This window comes from Vidua macroura, chromosome 9, assembly GCF_024509145.1.
Source record: "Vidua macroura isolate BioBank_ID:100142 chromosome 9, ASM2450914v1, whole genome shotgun sequence".
Classification (NCBI taxonomy): domain Eukaryota; kingdom Metazoa; phylum Chordata; class Aves; order Passeriformes; family Viduidae; genus Vidua; species Vidua macroura.
In genome coordinates this window covers 24,455,987-24,472,826 of record NC_071579.1, presented here as the reverse complement: position 1 = coordinate 24,472,826, position 16,840 = coordinate 24,455,987, and the positions used below count along the sequence as shown (strand labels likewise).

General features: G+C 43.8%; 1 protein-coding gene across 1 annotated transcript; it reads left to right on the top strand.

Moving 5' to 3' along the window:
- Positions 1 to 291: 291 nt before the first annotated feature.
- Positions 292 to 16,378, top strand: EFCAB14 (EF-hand calcium binding domain 14). Its single transcript, XM_053984940.1, has 11 exons — positions 292 to 586; positions 1,524 to 1,672; positions 4,697 to 4,842; positions 6,522 to 6,620; positions 8,322 to 8,432; positions 8,986 to 9,066; positions 9,909 to 10,100; positions 10,771 to 10,851; positions 11,689 to 11,800; positions 12,617 to 12,748; positions 13,578 to 16,378. The coding sequence occupies exons 1-11, from the start codon at positions 411 to 413 to the stop codon at positions 13,751 to 13,753; spliced, it is 1,455 nt and encodes a 484-aa protein (XP_053840915.1). The 5' UTR covers positions 292 to 410; the 3' UTR covers positions 13,754 to 16,378.
- Positions 16,379 to 16,840: the final 462 nt, after the last annotated feature.

Genomic DNA, 16,840 nt, shown 5'->3' with positions numbered 1-16,840 from the left:
GGAGAGGAGCCGCGGCAGCCGGGCACCAAGCGGGCCGTGCCCCGCCGCGCCTCACCGCCCCCTTCCCCGCCAGTCCCACCCGCCGGGGGCGGGACTCGAACCCGCGGCCCTGCCCGCCCTCGGCGGCCCGCGCGGGGCGGTCCCGCGGCGGCCAGTGGGAGCGCGGCTTGCTGGCAGGCGGGCGCGGCGCGGCCCGAGCGGCCATGGCGCGGGCGGGGCGGGCGGCGGCCGCGGGGCCGGGCGAGCCGCCGCGGGGCCGGCGGGGGAGCAACAGCCGCGGCCCCGCGGAGCGCCTGTAGCCGCCGCCGGGCCGCAGGCCGGCGAGCCGGGGCGCGCTGGCGGCGGCCGAGGAGAAGGAGGAGGAGGCAGGCGGGAGCCAGCCGCCAGCCGCGCCGCCGCCCCACAAGAGGATGAAGAAGCGGAAGGAGCTGAACGCCCTCATCGGCCTGGCCGCCGACGGCCGCAGGAAGAAGCCCGCCAAGAAGGGCTCGGGCCACCGGCTGCTGCGCACCGAGCCGCCCGCCTCCGACTCCGAGTCCAGCTCCGAGGAGGACGAGTTCGCAGGGGCGCGGGGCCGCTGCGGAAAGTGAGTCCCGGGCGGTGCGGGGCCCTGCTCGGACGGGTCCTGTGCCGGCTCCGCGGCGGGGCTGCGCTGCCTTCGGCGGGTCGGGTTCGCAGCTGGGGCTAAAGGGGGTGTGTGAGGCTGGGGACTGCCAGGGGACACCCGGAGCTGCGCTGAGCGTGTCCGCCCCCGCAGGTCGCCTGTCAGGGGATAGAAGTATCATCGAGTCGCAGAATGGCTTGGCGTGGAAGGGACCTTAAAGATCACCTAGTTCCACCCCCCAGCCACAGCCAGGGACAGCTCCCGCTGGACCATCCCCTGGCTTTTTATTATTTTTTTTTTTTTTCTGTTTTGTGCTCACCGCAGCACAAGTCCTTGTGGACTAAACTTGAGGGCAGCTCCTGGAGATGCTGGGCGCAGTTACCCGTGGTTATCGTGGCAGCGTCCTGCGAGCTGGTTTTCTCGGGGACGTGCTGTGCTTTTGCCAGTAAATAAGCTTTTCTGTTAAGTAACAGCATTAATAATGGGCCTCTGTGCATACCTTAAAGTAGGCATGTCTCAGGGAAACCTGGGCTTTCACAATTCAGAATGCTCTAGAAGTACTTGCCTGTAACATTATGGTAATACCTTGTCTTGAAGTGTGTTTTTCAAGCTATCAAGCAGATGTGCCTGACATAAGTTTATGTCAGCAGAGCAGGATATTTTAGCAAAGGAAACCTGGCAGCTGCTTTTAAATATGCTAGATTGCTAGATGTGTCTACTGAGGATAAACTTAATAGAGAGCAACAGCCCTGACCTGATTTTATAGTCTTACTTGTTCCTGAAAATGCTCTTTGTTAGCCCTTGTCAGCCAAAATGTGTGCTGTTACAGCACTGTCCCTTACTTTGCTGGAACAGCATTTAAAATAACACTTTTCTAGGCACTGCTGTACATTCACAAGCTGTTATTTGTTTTTTGCAGGGGAGATTACCTGCGATGCTGCAGGTTCTGTTGCCCTTTATGTGCGTTTGTCATTCTTGCTGCTTGTGTGGTCGCCTGTGTTGGCTTAGTCTGGATGCAGGTGGCTCTCAAGGAGGATTTGGATGCAATAAAGGAGAAGTTTCGAACTAGTAAGTATGAGTGTAACTACTGTTTCGCATTTTCTTTGGGCAGTATGAAGAGCTTTAGTTGCTTGCCTGCTCAGTCAAAGTCTGAAAATAGAGTAGACAAATAACATCTGAATTGAGGAGCGCTCTGAGCCAAGAACACAGAGACTTGGGGAATATAAGGTGAATGTTATATATTCTTGCCTGCTCTGTATCTTTTGAGGAGCAGGGACACTGGACTGGGTGGGCCTGTAGTTGCTTGTATAAACATTTCAAAAATTCCTGACTTTGCTCTTCAGAGTGCTCTCTTCCAAAGAAAGACCCTATTTAAAAAGTTCTGATCAGACCTGTCAAAGCAGTCTAGGGAATTCTGAAAGAAAAATGATGGTCTTTTCTTGAGCTCTTTTAAAACCTCTGATACTTGCTATGGAATTACTGCAATTTGAATGTTGCTTCAGTAATGTATTTTCTTTCTGTATCTTCTGAATGTTTATTTTGCTTGCACTGACCTGTTCTTGTTCAACTTTTACGTTGGGTTATGTGTGGTGTAGAGTTAATATGTTTAATATTTAGAAGTGTGGAGTTAAGATGAAGTATTTTACTTGTAAAGCTCAGGTTTTCTTTGTCCATGTCAAGATTCCCATGCCATGATTTTCAATATAATAACTTGTGTAGGCTGAGGTGTAACAAATGGGGATATGTGTGTGTAAGGTATGCTCTTGGTTCTCTGTACCTCACCTCTGGGTGCAAGATGTGTTTTGGTTCCTTATGTTAACAGTGTTTGAAATCCTGTGTAGATTGAAATAGGTAAGCAAAGGTGTTGTCATGGTTGTGATAAAAGAGGCATTGAGGAAGTGTGTGTAGAAATTCTTGGTGCTGGTGTTCAGGTGTTCCTGTTCAGGCGTGTGAGGTGGGGAGTTGTCTGCCACGGTGGAGCAGGCTGGCTGAGTGTGAAAGAATTGCTGATAGATGTGCTTTTGTGTTAACTGATACTGAACTCTAAAAGTTACCTGCAGTTGCTGTCCACCAGTTCTGGAGGATACTTTCAGTTCCAGGTGCTGCTTTATGGCTGGGAGTGTTCCCAGCAGTGGCTGTTTCTGTGTTCTGGGTCAGCAACTGCTGCCCTTCATGGACTGCTCCCCTTTAAGGGTGTGCTGGTGGTAAAAGTTTTGCACGTTGACAACGTTTGTTGGCTTTGGTGTAGTTAAGTTTCATCATTCCTGTTCAACACAGAGCTCTTTGTTAAAGCAGCTGTTCTCCCTGAGCGTGTTCTCCCTGTTTGGCAATTACAGATGGCCTTGTTTTCCTCTTAATAGCTCTGATAGAAAAGCTGTGCATTTAATGCTTTGCCTGGTGATAAACGTGTCAGATTTCCTTGCCATCATAATACCATGCCTAGGAGCTGGATGGGAGCCTCATAATGAGGCACAGCATTTAAATACAACAACAAAAAAAAGCAGGCAGCAAGAACAACCTGGTTCCCAAAGGTAACATTTTGCCTTGGTGAAATGTGTGGGTGAACAGAGAAACAAAGGCAGGTGACCCATCTGTCGTACAGCAAGTTTGGAAAAGGAACCTTTCTCTGAATCTTCATCCAGACTTTTCCCCATAAGAGCAGATGTTTGTGACAGTATTTGGTACATTCTGCCATCCTTTGCACAAAGGGAGCATGGGATGAGTGCTTTTTATAAACAAGACGTCTTTGCATCAAGTATGTTTGAAATAGGAGGAAGTCATGTAGTGTTTTCCCTTCAGTTGTCAGCAATGATGCTAAGAACATGTGGCATTTAACCTTCCTAGTGCTGCAAAAAACTTCAGGTGGAGTCCCACTGTTCACTGTGACAGTGAAAAAATGGAAAATAATTTGTCTACAAGAGCCTATGAAAACATGAGATTTAGTGTGAGCTGCTTGTGTCAAATGCACAAATTAGTTCTCAGTCTGTTTTGGCTAAAATACACCTTCTAAGGTGTTACTTACCCAGAAGCATTGTTTGGACCTTGGGTGATCCAGGGCAGATTTCTTTGCACCTAGAAAGTATTTTTAGAACTTGCTTAAAGAGAAGTGAGGTAGGTTTCTGAATATGCACAGCTTTCTAGTTTTGTGTGTTTGGGCATCCACTCTACAGGCTTCTCCTTTTGACTGGATGGGTCACACTTGGAAATTTGTTCTGGGATCTTGCAGCTACACATCACACAGGTCCCACTGCTCTTGGCAGTCTGCTCTGAACGCTGGCTGTTTGTTGTGGAGCCTTCCAGTGCTGCCTTACAGGGTGAATGTGCAGATTTTGGAGAACTCTGTCATCTTCATCTCAAAACCTTTGCTTATTTGTTTCTCAGCCCTAAGGGTTTAGGATTGCCTCACAGCACAGCTAAACAGCTTAGTCACTGCAGATCTGGAAGAGCTGCATTTCTGAGGCTCACTGGAATTGCTTTGAGCTGCATGTTTCCCCCTTCCTGTAGTATTAATTGCAGTAATAACTGACTTAATTTCCAGGGACCTTGTTTACTGATTTGTTTACCAACAGGCATTAGTGCTTAAGCTTACACATTATTTTTTCAGTTGTCTTTCTGTCACACAGAGCAACTAATTACATTAATCTCCTTGGAATTCACTTCATCATCATCAGCCCCTCTGCAGGCTTGAAAAGAGCACTGAGGTTTATTTCACCTGCCTCCTTTGCCCTGGGACTGTTGGCAACTCTTTATTCACAGGCCCATTACTATTTCATATTCCCTTGTGGAGGTAATGCAAAATAACTGCACTAAATAAAGACCTACTGAGGTTTGCCAGAAAATGATGGGACTATGCAAAGTGTTAAATTTAGTACAGTCTCTCTGGGTTCTCTCTGCAAATATTGGTGCTCTTAAAACAAAAAAAAAAAGCTATCATTCTGAGCAAACACTGAATTCAGACTGGCAATAAACCTGTGTGTAGAAACTGTTATTGCCTTATTTCACTGTTGTAGATGTTGCTGTTTGTAATTTGTTTTACGCCTTTTACTGGATTTTTGTTTTGGTTTGCTTTTAATTATTTTTTCATTCTTTTAGTGGAATCTAATCAAAAGACATCATTCCAAGAAATTCCTAAACTGAATGAAGATTTGGTGCAGAACCAAAAGCAGCTAGAACAAATTGAGACTGGAGAATTGGGGCTGAGTAAAATTTGGATAAATATCACAGAGATAAATAAACAGGTGAGAAGGAATCAGTCCTTGGTTTTCAAAAAAAAAAAATATTCCATTCGGTTTTTTTTAATGGAAATTAATTTTATCTAAGGACTTCTGCAGCTATATAGATAGCTTTTATTTTTAAAGTTCAAATAGAGTATAAACCTCATTATAAACAAGCAAGAAACAGCTTGAGCATCCAGCTGGGCTGGATCACAAGAGGAGAAATTGCATAACTGGTGGAGGGAGTTCAGGCAGAATTTGAAAGAACCCCGGAACTGTGCAGTTCCTAATTTTCCTGCCAAATAGTTGTGATGCTTATGACGAGAGATTTGACATTTCAAATTTCTGAGAGTGTTTTGTGAGTGTGGAAAGAGTTACCTGACTCAGAGCAAGCTCCTGTTGCTACAAACTAAGACCTGGTGTCCTGTGGATATAAAACCTGCTCACACACACTCAGCCTCTGAGCTGGTTTAAGTCTTGGCACTGTTGATGGGGCTAGAACTAAGCCACTTACCAGAGAGCTCTTTGCTCAGCTGCTCTATTAACTCACTCTTCAAATGAAGCATCCAGCAAGGCTTTTACTGAAATTTCTGCCCTGGAGGGTAAAAGTTCAGAGCTGCTCACAGTGAATGGTATCGAGAGGTGTGTGTGGGGAACTTCTCTTGACCCAGGTGCTCTGATTTAATTTGTTAGAGTACTGCGGTGCCTGCCTAGATTGATTTTTTCTTCAGTCCCATGTGGTGGTTAAGTGCTTACTGGGGCACATCTGAAAATTTGATTTGCTTTCTGTAGCATCTCACTGTTCTAGCCACAATTATTCAGGCTCTTCATGAGACTTAAAATGCTCTTATCTGCACCTGGCTGTTAAAGATACTTGCACGTGGTTCTTGCAGGCCCTCAGGTTACCAGGGTCTGGTTACAGTCTGAGCCAGATCTTCAGGGGATCAAAACTTTCTTGTCTAAGCCAGATCTTCAGGGGATCAAAACCTTCTTGTCTAAGCCAGATCTTCAGGGGATCAAAATTTTCTTGCTGTTTTTTTATCCATGAATTGTTGGGATGTGCTGCTGGGAGTAACCTCAGCCAGTGCTCACAGCTGTGAGCTAGAGAGTCTGCATGCCAGCTGGTTAACACTGACCTAATGTAAAATTAGGATCTTTTCCTCAACTTGCAAAACAACTTTGTTTTTTAACCAGAAGAAAGTGAATTTTAGTCTCTGTTCCACTTGTGTAGCAGAGGGTTTAGATAATAGGTGCAACTTTGCCCATCACTCAGCTGGAGAGGTTGCATGGCTTTGCTGGGTTTTGCCAGACAGGTTTCATTGCTAAATACAGAAGTGGGTGATGGTTTCCTCCACATGAATACTTCTTGCACAATTTTTAAGTCTTTCTTGGGCAACAGCCTGTCCCTAAGAGGATGAATGTAAAACTGGCAGAGGGTACCTTACTGAAAAGGAGGGGTTCCTGTGGCTTTCATTTGGTTTTAAAGAATAGTTAAATAAAAACGTGCTCTTTTGCAAGAGGCAGAATATTTTTAATGTAACCTAGGCAGGATTTCTAACCTAGAGACAGGGGTGTTTGTTGTGTGTACATGTATAATTTTGTATTGCCTTATGTTTTAATGTTTTACATTAAACCATCAGTATTGGGGGAGGTCAGAATCAGGATTGTGTTGCCTAATTCTAAGTACTCCTTTTTGGTTGTAGATATCACTATTGACCTCAACAGTAAATCATCTCAAAAACAATATAAAATCTGCTGCTGACCTGATTTCTCTTCCCCTCACAGTAGAGAAACTTCAGAAGGTGAGTACTGTAAATGTGGCTATCACTAAATGTGTTCTGTGTGTTAAGCTGCAGCTGGGCTCTTGGGGACAGCACTGACAGCAGGAGCTACCTGAGTTGCAAGGAGTATTTGCTTCTCTTGTCTTTAAAATTTAACTTCATAAACTGTATGGTCCTATAATAATGTGTGGTAGGTAAAAAAAATTAAAGACCTTGCTTATTTATCCCTTTTGGAGATGCATTTGTTTGTATTCTGCTGTCCCTTGTGTACTTTGGAGCTCATCTTTCTGGTTACTTTCCTTCAAGTTGCTAATCAATATCATGTGAGACACTTGGAAAACTGCATGCAAATATGTGGTTTGTTTGGCTTTTTTTAATTGGGAAATGAAATGTATTGCTTTCTGTTAATACAGTGTCTTACTGTGTGCCTTACTGAGCATTCTTTACCAAACAACTGTCCTGTTTATTTAGGTTAAAAGAATGGCTTCTTGAAATGTGCCTGGTAATTCCATGGCAGTTCTGTTTATTTAGCAATAAACATTTATGTTGGGCTAACAGCTAATGTTAGTCCAGTCTTTGTGGCATTATGGGTTTCCACATCTCATTTCCTATCCCTACGAAATTAATGTATAATCAACAAGGTAGTGATATGCAAAGCAATGAGTGTGGTTTGGCTGACGGGGCTGCCAGGATTTCTTTTTCTGGGAGGAGTACAAAGCTGTTTGCTAAGCTCCTTATTTGCTGCTACAAGCAGGCTGGATTTTCACTGTGAACTGGTCAGAAGCAAGTCTGAAGGTGTGTTGTTCTCAGGAGGAGTGTGGCAGCAGGACCAGGGCAGTGATTGTCCTCCTGTACTGGGCACTGGTGATGCCACACCTCAAATCCTGTGCCCAGTTCTGGGCCCCTTAATTCAGGAAGGACATTGAGGGGCTGGAGAGTGTCCAGAGAAGGGAAGGGTCTGGAGCACAAGTCTGAGGAGGAGCAGCTGGGGGTGTTTAGCCTGGAGAACAGGAGGCTCAGGGGGGACCTTACCACTCTCCACAACTCCTTGAAAGGAGGTTGTAGTCAGGTGGGGATCAAGCTGTTCTGTTAAGTGACAAGTGACAGGACAAGAGGAAGTAACCTAAAGCTGTGCCAGTGGAGGTTTAGATTGGGTAACAGGAAAAATTTCTTCACTGAATGGGTTGTCAAACAGTGGAACAGGCTGCACAGGGAGCTGCTGCAGTTGCCATCCCTGGAGGTATTTAAAGGACATGGATAGGAGCTTGGGGTCATGGATTAATGGTGGACTTGGCATTGCTGAGTTAACAGCTGGACTCAGTCTTAGAAACCTAAGTGATCCTATGACAAGATTGCCTTTCTTATGTGGGATTTGGTTTTCTTGAGCCTTTTTCCTTGTAGGTACCATTCCTGGAAATAAGGATGCCTGCTGGTGTTAAAATCCTGAAGGATTACTGAGGGAATTCCTCTTGGGGAGTGGCTTTTGTTCCTACTGCTGAAGGGTGCTGAAGGTGTCCTGAGGTCCTCCAGTGCACAGGTTGCATTGGGTGTAGTTTGCAGTTTTGAGTGCAAAAAAACTTCCAAATCCTTCAAAGTCACGTGCCTGATTTTGTGGCAGTCTGCCTGCAGTTTCACTAACAAAACATTGTGTTTAGCTGATTGGTTCTTTGGGACAGTGCAGTCTGGGGAAGGCTGAGATTCCTGTCATCTTTTTTATTGCAGACTGTAGCCAACATAGGTAGCACCCTTACCAGTGTGGCTCATGATGTTGAAAATATACAGACAGCTATTGAGGAATACAAGAAATCCATAGAAATACTCCAGAATGATGTGGTAAGAAACACACTGCATTAACACTGCCTAATATGAAGCAAGTTAAAGAAATGCTTGAAGTTTGGGGATGTCAGAATATTGATATAGTTTGTTGGTTGAATTAAGAATCTATATAAGGATGAAATGACTGAATGTCTTCAGAAGAAACTATTCACTGTATTTATCCTGACCTCTCACTTGAGATTAACAAACTGGACCAATAATTACAGTTTTTCAGCAAAGCTGCAAGAGTTCTTGCAGATAAAATCTAAATTAGACACATAATTAAGCTTGATTCAGTCAGTGGGTGCTCCAAAAACATTGCAGATATGGCAGCGTGTATGGTAGCAGTGAAATGTGTATCATAATACTTCATTAAATGGGGAAGAGTTAATTAGGAGGGTTTAATGAAAATAAATTTGGACCTTATGTGTTTGAAAGAGAAAACTATCAGCCTACTTAAGATACTGCATGTATCTGTACTTGCAACAAAACATCCTTAGCTACAGTCTGCCAGTTATTAAACACTTATTCACAGGGATTTTGTAACACAATTTTCTACTTCTTTCCTTAGAAGGAATTAAAACAGCTGCCTTCACTTCCCTCCACTGTTGTGCCAAGGACTGAGGGAAATCAGACAGAATACTGCAAAAAGGTATTTTTCTCCCTTGCATAAGGAATTTTGTTACAAGTGTCATAGACATGTAACTTACCTGTGTGTTTTGCAGTGCTGTAGTGTGCAAAAAGTATGTTTTTTATCAAGACAATGTGGATAGCATGCTTTAAAGCAAATAATAAGGTAATTTTGCTCTAGTTTGTTCCTGTCTGTGTGCAAATAGGAAAGTGTCCTGGTCTGAGAGTGGGGTTTTTTTGTGTTCTGACTGAGGAGTAAAAAGAGTGAAACCAATATCTGACAAATTATAGGTGTGCTTTGCTAAAGTAAATGAAAATAAGGCTCTTAGTAGAGTGGATTTTATGGCAAGTACTTGCTAATCTGAGCAAACTTGGGAGTGGCATGTACTGAGTCACTCTCACTGCAGTGAGGTAGAGAAAACAGTAATTCAGCAACCAAAAAAAAAGAAAAAGTTTAATGTGTAGGTGTTTAGCTGAATGGGTTGGAACAGAATGACTGCACTTACTTACATTTAATACAGTCAATATCTTCCTCAAAAATGAATCCTGTATATAATATGCCCACTACATGCTTTCTTGGGAATCATCACTGTTGTGCTTACAAAGCTTGACCTGGAAAATGAGATGTGTTCACTGCACAGCTGATTATATTAACAACAAAGAGGTTAGCCCTGGGGAAGAATCTCCATTTCAAACTTTCAGAAAGTTGGAATAGCTTTCTGGAAGCTTCCAGTTGGATGTTTTCAGTGGTGTCAGTGGAGAGCCAGCCCGAAGTCTGCCCAGTTAAACTGGGTCAGTCATGTGTAATAGCAGGAGTTGCTGCAGAGGTTGGGTAAACTGACACCTGCTCTGTTTGTATTTCAGGAAAGCCAGGCACTGCATGCAGCTTTGGAGCAGCTAAATAACACTGTAGTGGTGTACCAAAAGTTGAATGACATCAAGCTGCTAAATGTGGATTCAGCCATTGGCAACCTCAGCCGGAAAGTTAAGCTGTTGGAAAACTCTCCCCTGGTTGTGAAAAGTCCAGACAAAAGAGAGAACTCATCCACCGTTGTGGTAAGTGTTTGATGGCTCAGGGTGTCTCCTCAGGCTGCTACTTCTCTTACACTGCAGATACAGCTTTTCAGAGCTAACTAAAAAAAATGTCAGAGTGAAACTTGAGATATTTAGGAGTTCATTTATAAAAGGCTGGAATTTGTTCCTGAACAGATAACCAGCATTAAGAGTGTCTCAGAAGCAGTATTTCATTTCTTTCCTGCAGTATCTACAGGAAAGTGTCCAAAACACTGTGACATTTAAGAGTTGGGTGATTGTTTTATGAGGCAGGATTCACAAACTGAGCTAAGTTTTAGGAATCACTCTGACATAGATCTGTTAAGACCCACTGAGGAGCTAAGTGAGACTCTGCCTTTGTTCAAGAGTGGTTAAATTCTGGAAAATAACCCAGTAATTAAAAAAAAACTCCTAAATAAGTTCATAAATTCTTCTAGTGTTTTCTGTTTGCCATACCAGGTCAGTCTGTGAGAACATGTTCTGTATGTTTAACAATAAAGGGACATGCTGACGTTGCTGTGGTAAATTATAGAACCCATTTTTATGACTTCATGTTTATTCTATAATGTATCTGCCCTGGTTTATCTCTGCTTAATGTCTGCCAAATTTGAAGGAAAGAAACGCTGTTGTAGAAAAAAGCACATGAATAAACTCTGTGGTGTTTTTTCTCTAGGGGAATAATGCAACTACCTCTCTAAAAGTGGAAAATGAAGATCAACTAGACAGTGAAACTCAGTCAAATAAAGAACTGGAGGTAAAGTAAGGAAATACAAATTACACTGGATTAGTAGAGCATGTAATTGTCTTTCTAAAGATGTTCTAAATGGACCTTAATGAGCAAAGGTCTGCAAAGAGGCACTAATGGAGTCAAGGACTTGCTGAAAGCCCCTCTCAGTAATGGTCCATCACTGGCTGGGAGTGAGTAGAAGTGAATGGCCAAACTGTGGCTGGGGATAGGAGGGGATGCTGCTGAGTTTAGTTTCCATCTGCTGGAAAGAAGGTGGTGGGTGAGTGAACAGGCTGCACTGTCAGTTCTGGGCTTGTACTGATGTGAACTCAGCCTGTCATTGGGAGTGTACCAATGAATAGAGTAAGGGAGCTGCAGATTAAGAAATCTGGGCATTTCACTTCAGCAGAGATGCAGTGGCTCCTGCACAAAGGTATTCAGTACTGCAGACAAACCTTTGGAACAATGAAGCAGTTTAGTTAATATGTAAGTGTTCACTCCAAGTGTGCTTGACTGTTTTTTATTACAGCTTCCCAGTGTCTTGCTCTTTTCTGTAGGAAAAACAGAAAGTAAACATCAGATTCTTTTGGAATGAGTATGTGCAAAATAATTGCCTGTTTTTCAGGTTGAGGTACTGATTCTGTTGTTTTCCTACAGGCCATGTGAATTCATTAATTGTCTCTTCCTATAGATTATTTATTTATTGTTTTTAAATCTTGTTTATAATTTTAAACTTGATCAGCCTGGATACGTCAAAGTCAGTCAGAAGTGCTGACAGATTTTAAATTACTACCTTTTCTGGTCTTCTGCATCTACTGAAGGGGTGCATTTTAAGATTTTTCTTTTTTTTTGGTACATATGCAGGAAGCAGAAACTAGAGATCCTCAGGTATCAAAACTAAAAGAGACTCTTCAGCTGATCAGTGCTCTCACAGGCAAGTCAGAAAACGACAGACCCATTGAGGCATCAAAGAATGGTAAGAATGTCTTGTAACAGTAATCCCTAAACCTGGAGGTTCCCTGTGCAATTCAAAGAATTACTAATTAAGGTGGATAATCAGACTGTTCCTTAAGATTTTGATGAAAGCTTTTTTATTTAAAGTGGTAGGAAACTGATGTTGCTAAAACAGAAAACTGTGTGTGATTTCAAAAGTTTGAAGGTGACTTAAAGTGTGTGTGGCAGGATTCATGTGGATCAGTAGCTGGTGTTTGAAGGCAGGCAGTGATTAACTGGAGAACTTTATACCCAGTAACATCTGGTTTTGCTTTTTCAAAATGTAAATAAGTGTAACAGAGAGGAAAGGTCTCTGCCTCTGCTGACTTCAGTTCTGCACTTCTGCTGAACATCAGATTTTTAAATACTTCATTACAATAGAACTGTGCTGCTTGTTCATTCCAAGCAGGTGCTTTGAAACTTATACCTTGTTGTTGGAGAATATTGGTACTGATAAGGTGAAAGCAACCCAGGTGGGCAGATGTGATTTGCTTAATGAAGCTTCTTCAGCACCCTCAGAGTGGGGAGCAGAAAACACTCCCAAGTCATTTTTTGTTTGGGAGTTTATAAATACACACCTCCTAGTACAGAATGGAAGATAAAAGCTGTGTGACTGTCTCAAAACTGTTCTTTCAATTAAAGTATAAAGGAACAACACTGCTACATTCTGAAATATTGCAGCATTCTTATCCCATACAGCTACTGTGAAAAAAAAATTAGTTGTACTGGATTTTTGTTTGGTTTTGATAGCTGTAATTCTGTAGAATTAGTAAGACTAATAGAAATTGTTTTGTAACAGTTGAAAGTAGTCAAAGTACTACAGCAGAGCCCACAGACCTTTCAAGGGTGGCTTCAAGGTCAGCTGGTGACAGCACAGAGAGAAACAGGCAGCTGAGCCATCTGTCCTTACCAGGAATTTCCAGCATTGAAGGTATGTCCTTTTTAGACTGACCTTTTCTTCTGAATATTTCATGTAAATGTTTAGAAGAGGACCTCAAGTATAAACATTCTGGGAGGTGTGAGGTCAATTTTAAAAGCTTGAGGACTATGGGTTTAAAAAAAAAAAAGGCAATTAAGAAAAAATGGAAAGAAGAGCATTTAAAAGAAAAGAAAGTGATATTTAAGCAGGAGTGTGCATTATTAGTGATTTATAATTGTTTTGAGTATGAAAGTATTGCATTGAGTGCCCCAGAAGACTGGGAGAGAAGTCAAGGGCAGAATTAACATGCTGAAGGAAAGAGAAGTAGCTATGAATGTGTATGTTCTAGGGCTTCTTTCTGTCCTGTATTTTTCTTTTTTCTCCCAAGAAAACACTGCCTGGTCAGATGAATGGTTTCTGGATCTTGCTGTTCAGTCTCTTCAGCTCCTGAAAGGGCAACTCTTTGCATCAGGAAGTGAATAGACACTTTTCCCTTTATATCATCTGTCCTGTTGGTATAGCAACAGTCATTCAGAGCTTGCTTTTGTGGGGGATAACTGCATCTGCATGCAGTCAGTGGTAAAATGGGCTGTTAGTTGTAGCCAGAAATACGGATTAGTTTGTTCAGATTTAGTGTAATTTAATCCAGAAATGTTCATGCTTTTTTCTCCTAAACTGTTACCAGCAGCTTGTGACAACACAGGAGGCAAACTCCTCACTCAGGGTTGCTGTATATAATTACTGGGTACTAAGAGACAGTGCTGTAAAACTGGGAAAACAGATTATGGGATATTCCTGTGTACTTAAAGGAGCTGTTTCTCAGTCCTTGTTCTCCCTGCAGATCTTCAGAAACTGCTTGAGAAAGCACCTGTGGATGCTGATGGAAAACTCTCATACAAAGATCTTCAAAAGCTGTTTGGCTCCACAGCCCAAGAATCGCAGAGCTTTAAGGAGTTTGACACAGATGGAGATGAGAAATACACACTAAAAGAACTGAGATTAGCATTAGGTGTATAGGGTATATGTTTAGAAATGTGATACTGGTGGATGTTACTGTAGCCAAAGGAAGCTACAGGACATAAAAAACTACGGCTGCACTTTCCCAGTGTTTAACTGATCTTTGGAGCTAAAATACTGTACACATTGCCACCTCTTTTTTTCAGTTGCATTTATTGAAAAGAAATTTACAAATTTATATGTCAATAGGACATAATATTGGGACTTTGTTAAAATCCAGAAAATTCCCAAACTTGGAAACATTTTCCTCTCATTATTTCCTTTTCAAGGGAGTTATTGCTTATAATTTAAAATGTGTACATACTAAAATAAAACAATGGTTTTATATTTCACTGAAATTTGCCTTAAATTAGAGACCTGCACTTTATGTAGAGCAGAAGGAAAATCTGTCTTGTGAAGATGGGCTGCTTCTGCTTGTAAATATTTGAGATAGAGTAAATTATGCATATTTAAGGACAAGCTGTGTCAGGGGCTGTGTTGGTAGTAAGCTGTTTATAATGAGAGACTGAGCCTGGAATGGAGGTTTACTAAATTTCTGATTTTTACTAAGTATACGCATGAAAAAATTTGGCTTCAGTCAGAGGAAAGCAGGAGGGGTAAGTCATGCCCACCTATAGCAGGATGTATTTTTAAAGGGAAGAGTTGAAAGTGTTTTTATATCATGAGCCTACAGGAGCAATTAACTTGCCTAGTGCTTGAGTTTTCACTTAGCGTTGTTTAGGCTTTGCTGTGTTGCATTCAGATTATATTTTGTGAGATGAGCCTATTTATTTTTTTTTTAAATGAAGATATTTAATAGCTTTAATAGATGCTTAAGAGGTAAAAGCCTACAGTGCAGCCTGCTGAGTAGCACCTGAGCAGTTCCTATCTCAGCGGTGCTCTGATACAGGAGTGCTCACACTCCAGGAGTGTGAGTGTGTGGGAAGGCCCAGAGAAGACTTGGGAGCTCTTTCCTGACTATTGTGACCGTGATCCCTTCTTGGTACCTTTATTTTTTGTCTCCTTGCCAACAGGATGTAAAAAGCTGTGTAGGCATGTGCAATCACATCATCATTCTGTACTGACACATGGTTTGTAAGTGAGATTTCCTTACTAGAGGAACTTAAAAGATCTGTTCATAGTAGTGGATCTGAACACGGAGTGTATTTATTACCTTCTGGAACATAGAAAAATTACTTTTGCAGAGGGGATTCTCTCTTGCAGGCTAGATCAGGGCCAAGTTGGGTGATTTTGCTCACAAATATCACTGATCTTGTTAAGAGTTTTTTTTGCATGATTAGTGAGTTGAAATTGCCCACCTCGCTGAAACATCAGCTTATGAGGAAGTCAGTTCATAATTGTTGACTTTTGTATAACTTTAGACTGGATGTTTTATCAATAATTGTATTTTGGAAGAATGAATCAGCAAAGGAATGTACAAAATGGAACCCTGTTACCCATTTCCTAGGCTTCTTTCACTGTTGCTCTTCTATCCTGTTTGGGTAATGCAAATGCCACCCGGTACCAAAATGCTTTTGATGTGACATTTGAAAACACCGTATTTAAAAACAAAACAAAACCAACCAACCTTGGCTTCAGAGAGGACAAGAAGCCAACACTTGCTTCTTGCCACTTCCATACCCTTTTATACATTACTGTATAAATCCTTAACCAAATAAAGAAAAAAAAGCAATAAAATGTAACCATTCTGATATTTTATTTGTACATACTGTATCATAGCCATATGCCAGAGTTTGCAAAATATTTTTGGAAGTTTATTTGTATGAAATTTAACTTTACCTTAAAATTTAAAAGATTATAGTACCGCCTTGTGAATCTTTTAGTGTTTTGTTTTGTTGCAGTCTGCTTTACTTTTAGAAGGCTTTTCAGAAAGCAGCAGTAGTGGAAATGCCAGCTAGACCTGGTGTGTGCTGTTCCACTGCCTGTGCCCAGGGAGCTGAGCTGGTCACTGCTGGGACACAGCTGCCCAGGGCTGCTTCTTAACTTGCATGGCGAGGGCACAGCCGATGGCAATTGCTGTGGTCACTTGTAGGATGGGCTTGTGCTGTCAATCAGACAAAATCCGAGCATCCCTAAGTACAGTGGTCTGTTCTGTGCTGCAGCCTGGGAGCACCGGTCCCAACCCAGCGAGGTTTCTGCTACGCCACTGCTCCCCATCCCGCACGCTTCCCAAAGCCCTGATGCCAGCTGTGGGCAGGGCTCTCTCCCGTGTTTATTCATAGTGCAGATGTGAAGCCGTGAGTGTAGTAAATACACTCGTCCGGATCACCTCTCTGCCCTAACTCGTGCAGCTGCTCGTGGGGTACCAGAGGGGCGGCTGCATGCTCGGGGTAGCGACTCATTGAGAAAAAGGCGATATCCGAGTGAAATCAAAAGCAATGAAGTTGTGAGAGCAAACTGTAACAGGGAAAGAGCTCTGCCCTGCCCAGACTTGCTGCTGTGCCGTGATTCCTGGGTTCGCTTTCGGGCTGTACCTGTGGGTTTGGGTGACCAGCACTGTGTCCCTTCCCCCTGCGGTTACCGACCTGCGCCGGGAGTGGGGCCGTGCCCACCGCGCTTGTTCTCTCCGTGGCGCTCCATCATGTAACGCGGCTTTGGTCTCAATAAAAGCTCCTTTCCAGCGTGCGGCTCCGGCCGGTTCCTGGCAGGGGAGGTGGGGCTGAGGGGAGCGGAGAGCGCAGCGCGGGGCGGCCTCAGGGGAGCGGAGAGCGGGCTAGGCTGAGGGGAGGGCGCAGCGCGGGCCGGGCTGAGGGGAGAGGAGCTGAGGGCGGGCCAGGCTGAGGGGAGCGGAGGGCGGAGCGCGGGGCGGGCTGAGGGGAGCGGAGCGGAGGGCGGGCCAGGCTGAGGGGAGCGGAGCGGAGGGCGGGCCAGGCTGAGGGAAGAGGAGCGGAGGGCGGGCCAGGCTGAGGAGAGGGCGCAGCGCGGGGCGGGCTGAGGGGAGAGGAGCGGAGGGCGGGCCAGGCTGAGGGGAGCGGAGCGGAGCGGAGGGCGGGCCAGGCTGAGGGGAGGGCGCAGCGCGGGGCGGGCTGAGGGGAGAGGAGCTGAGGGCGGGCCAGGCTGAGGGGAGCGGAGCGGAGCGGAGGGCGG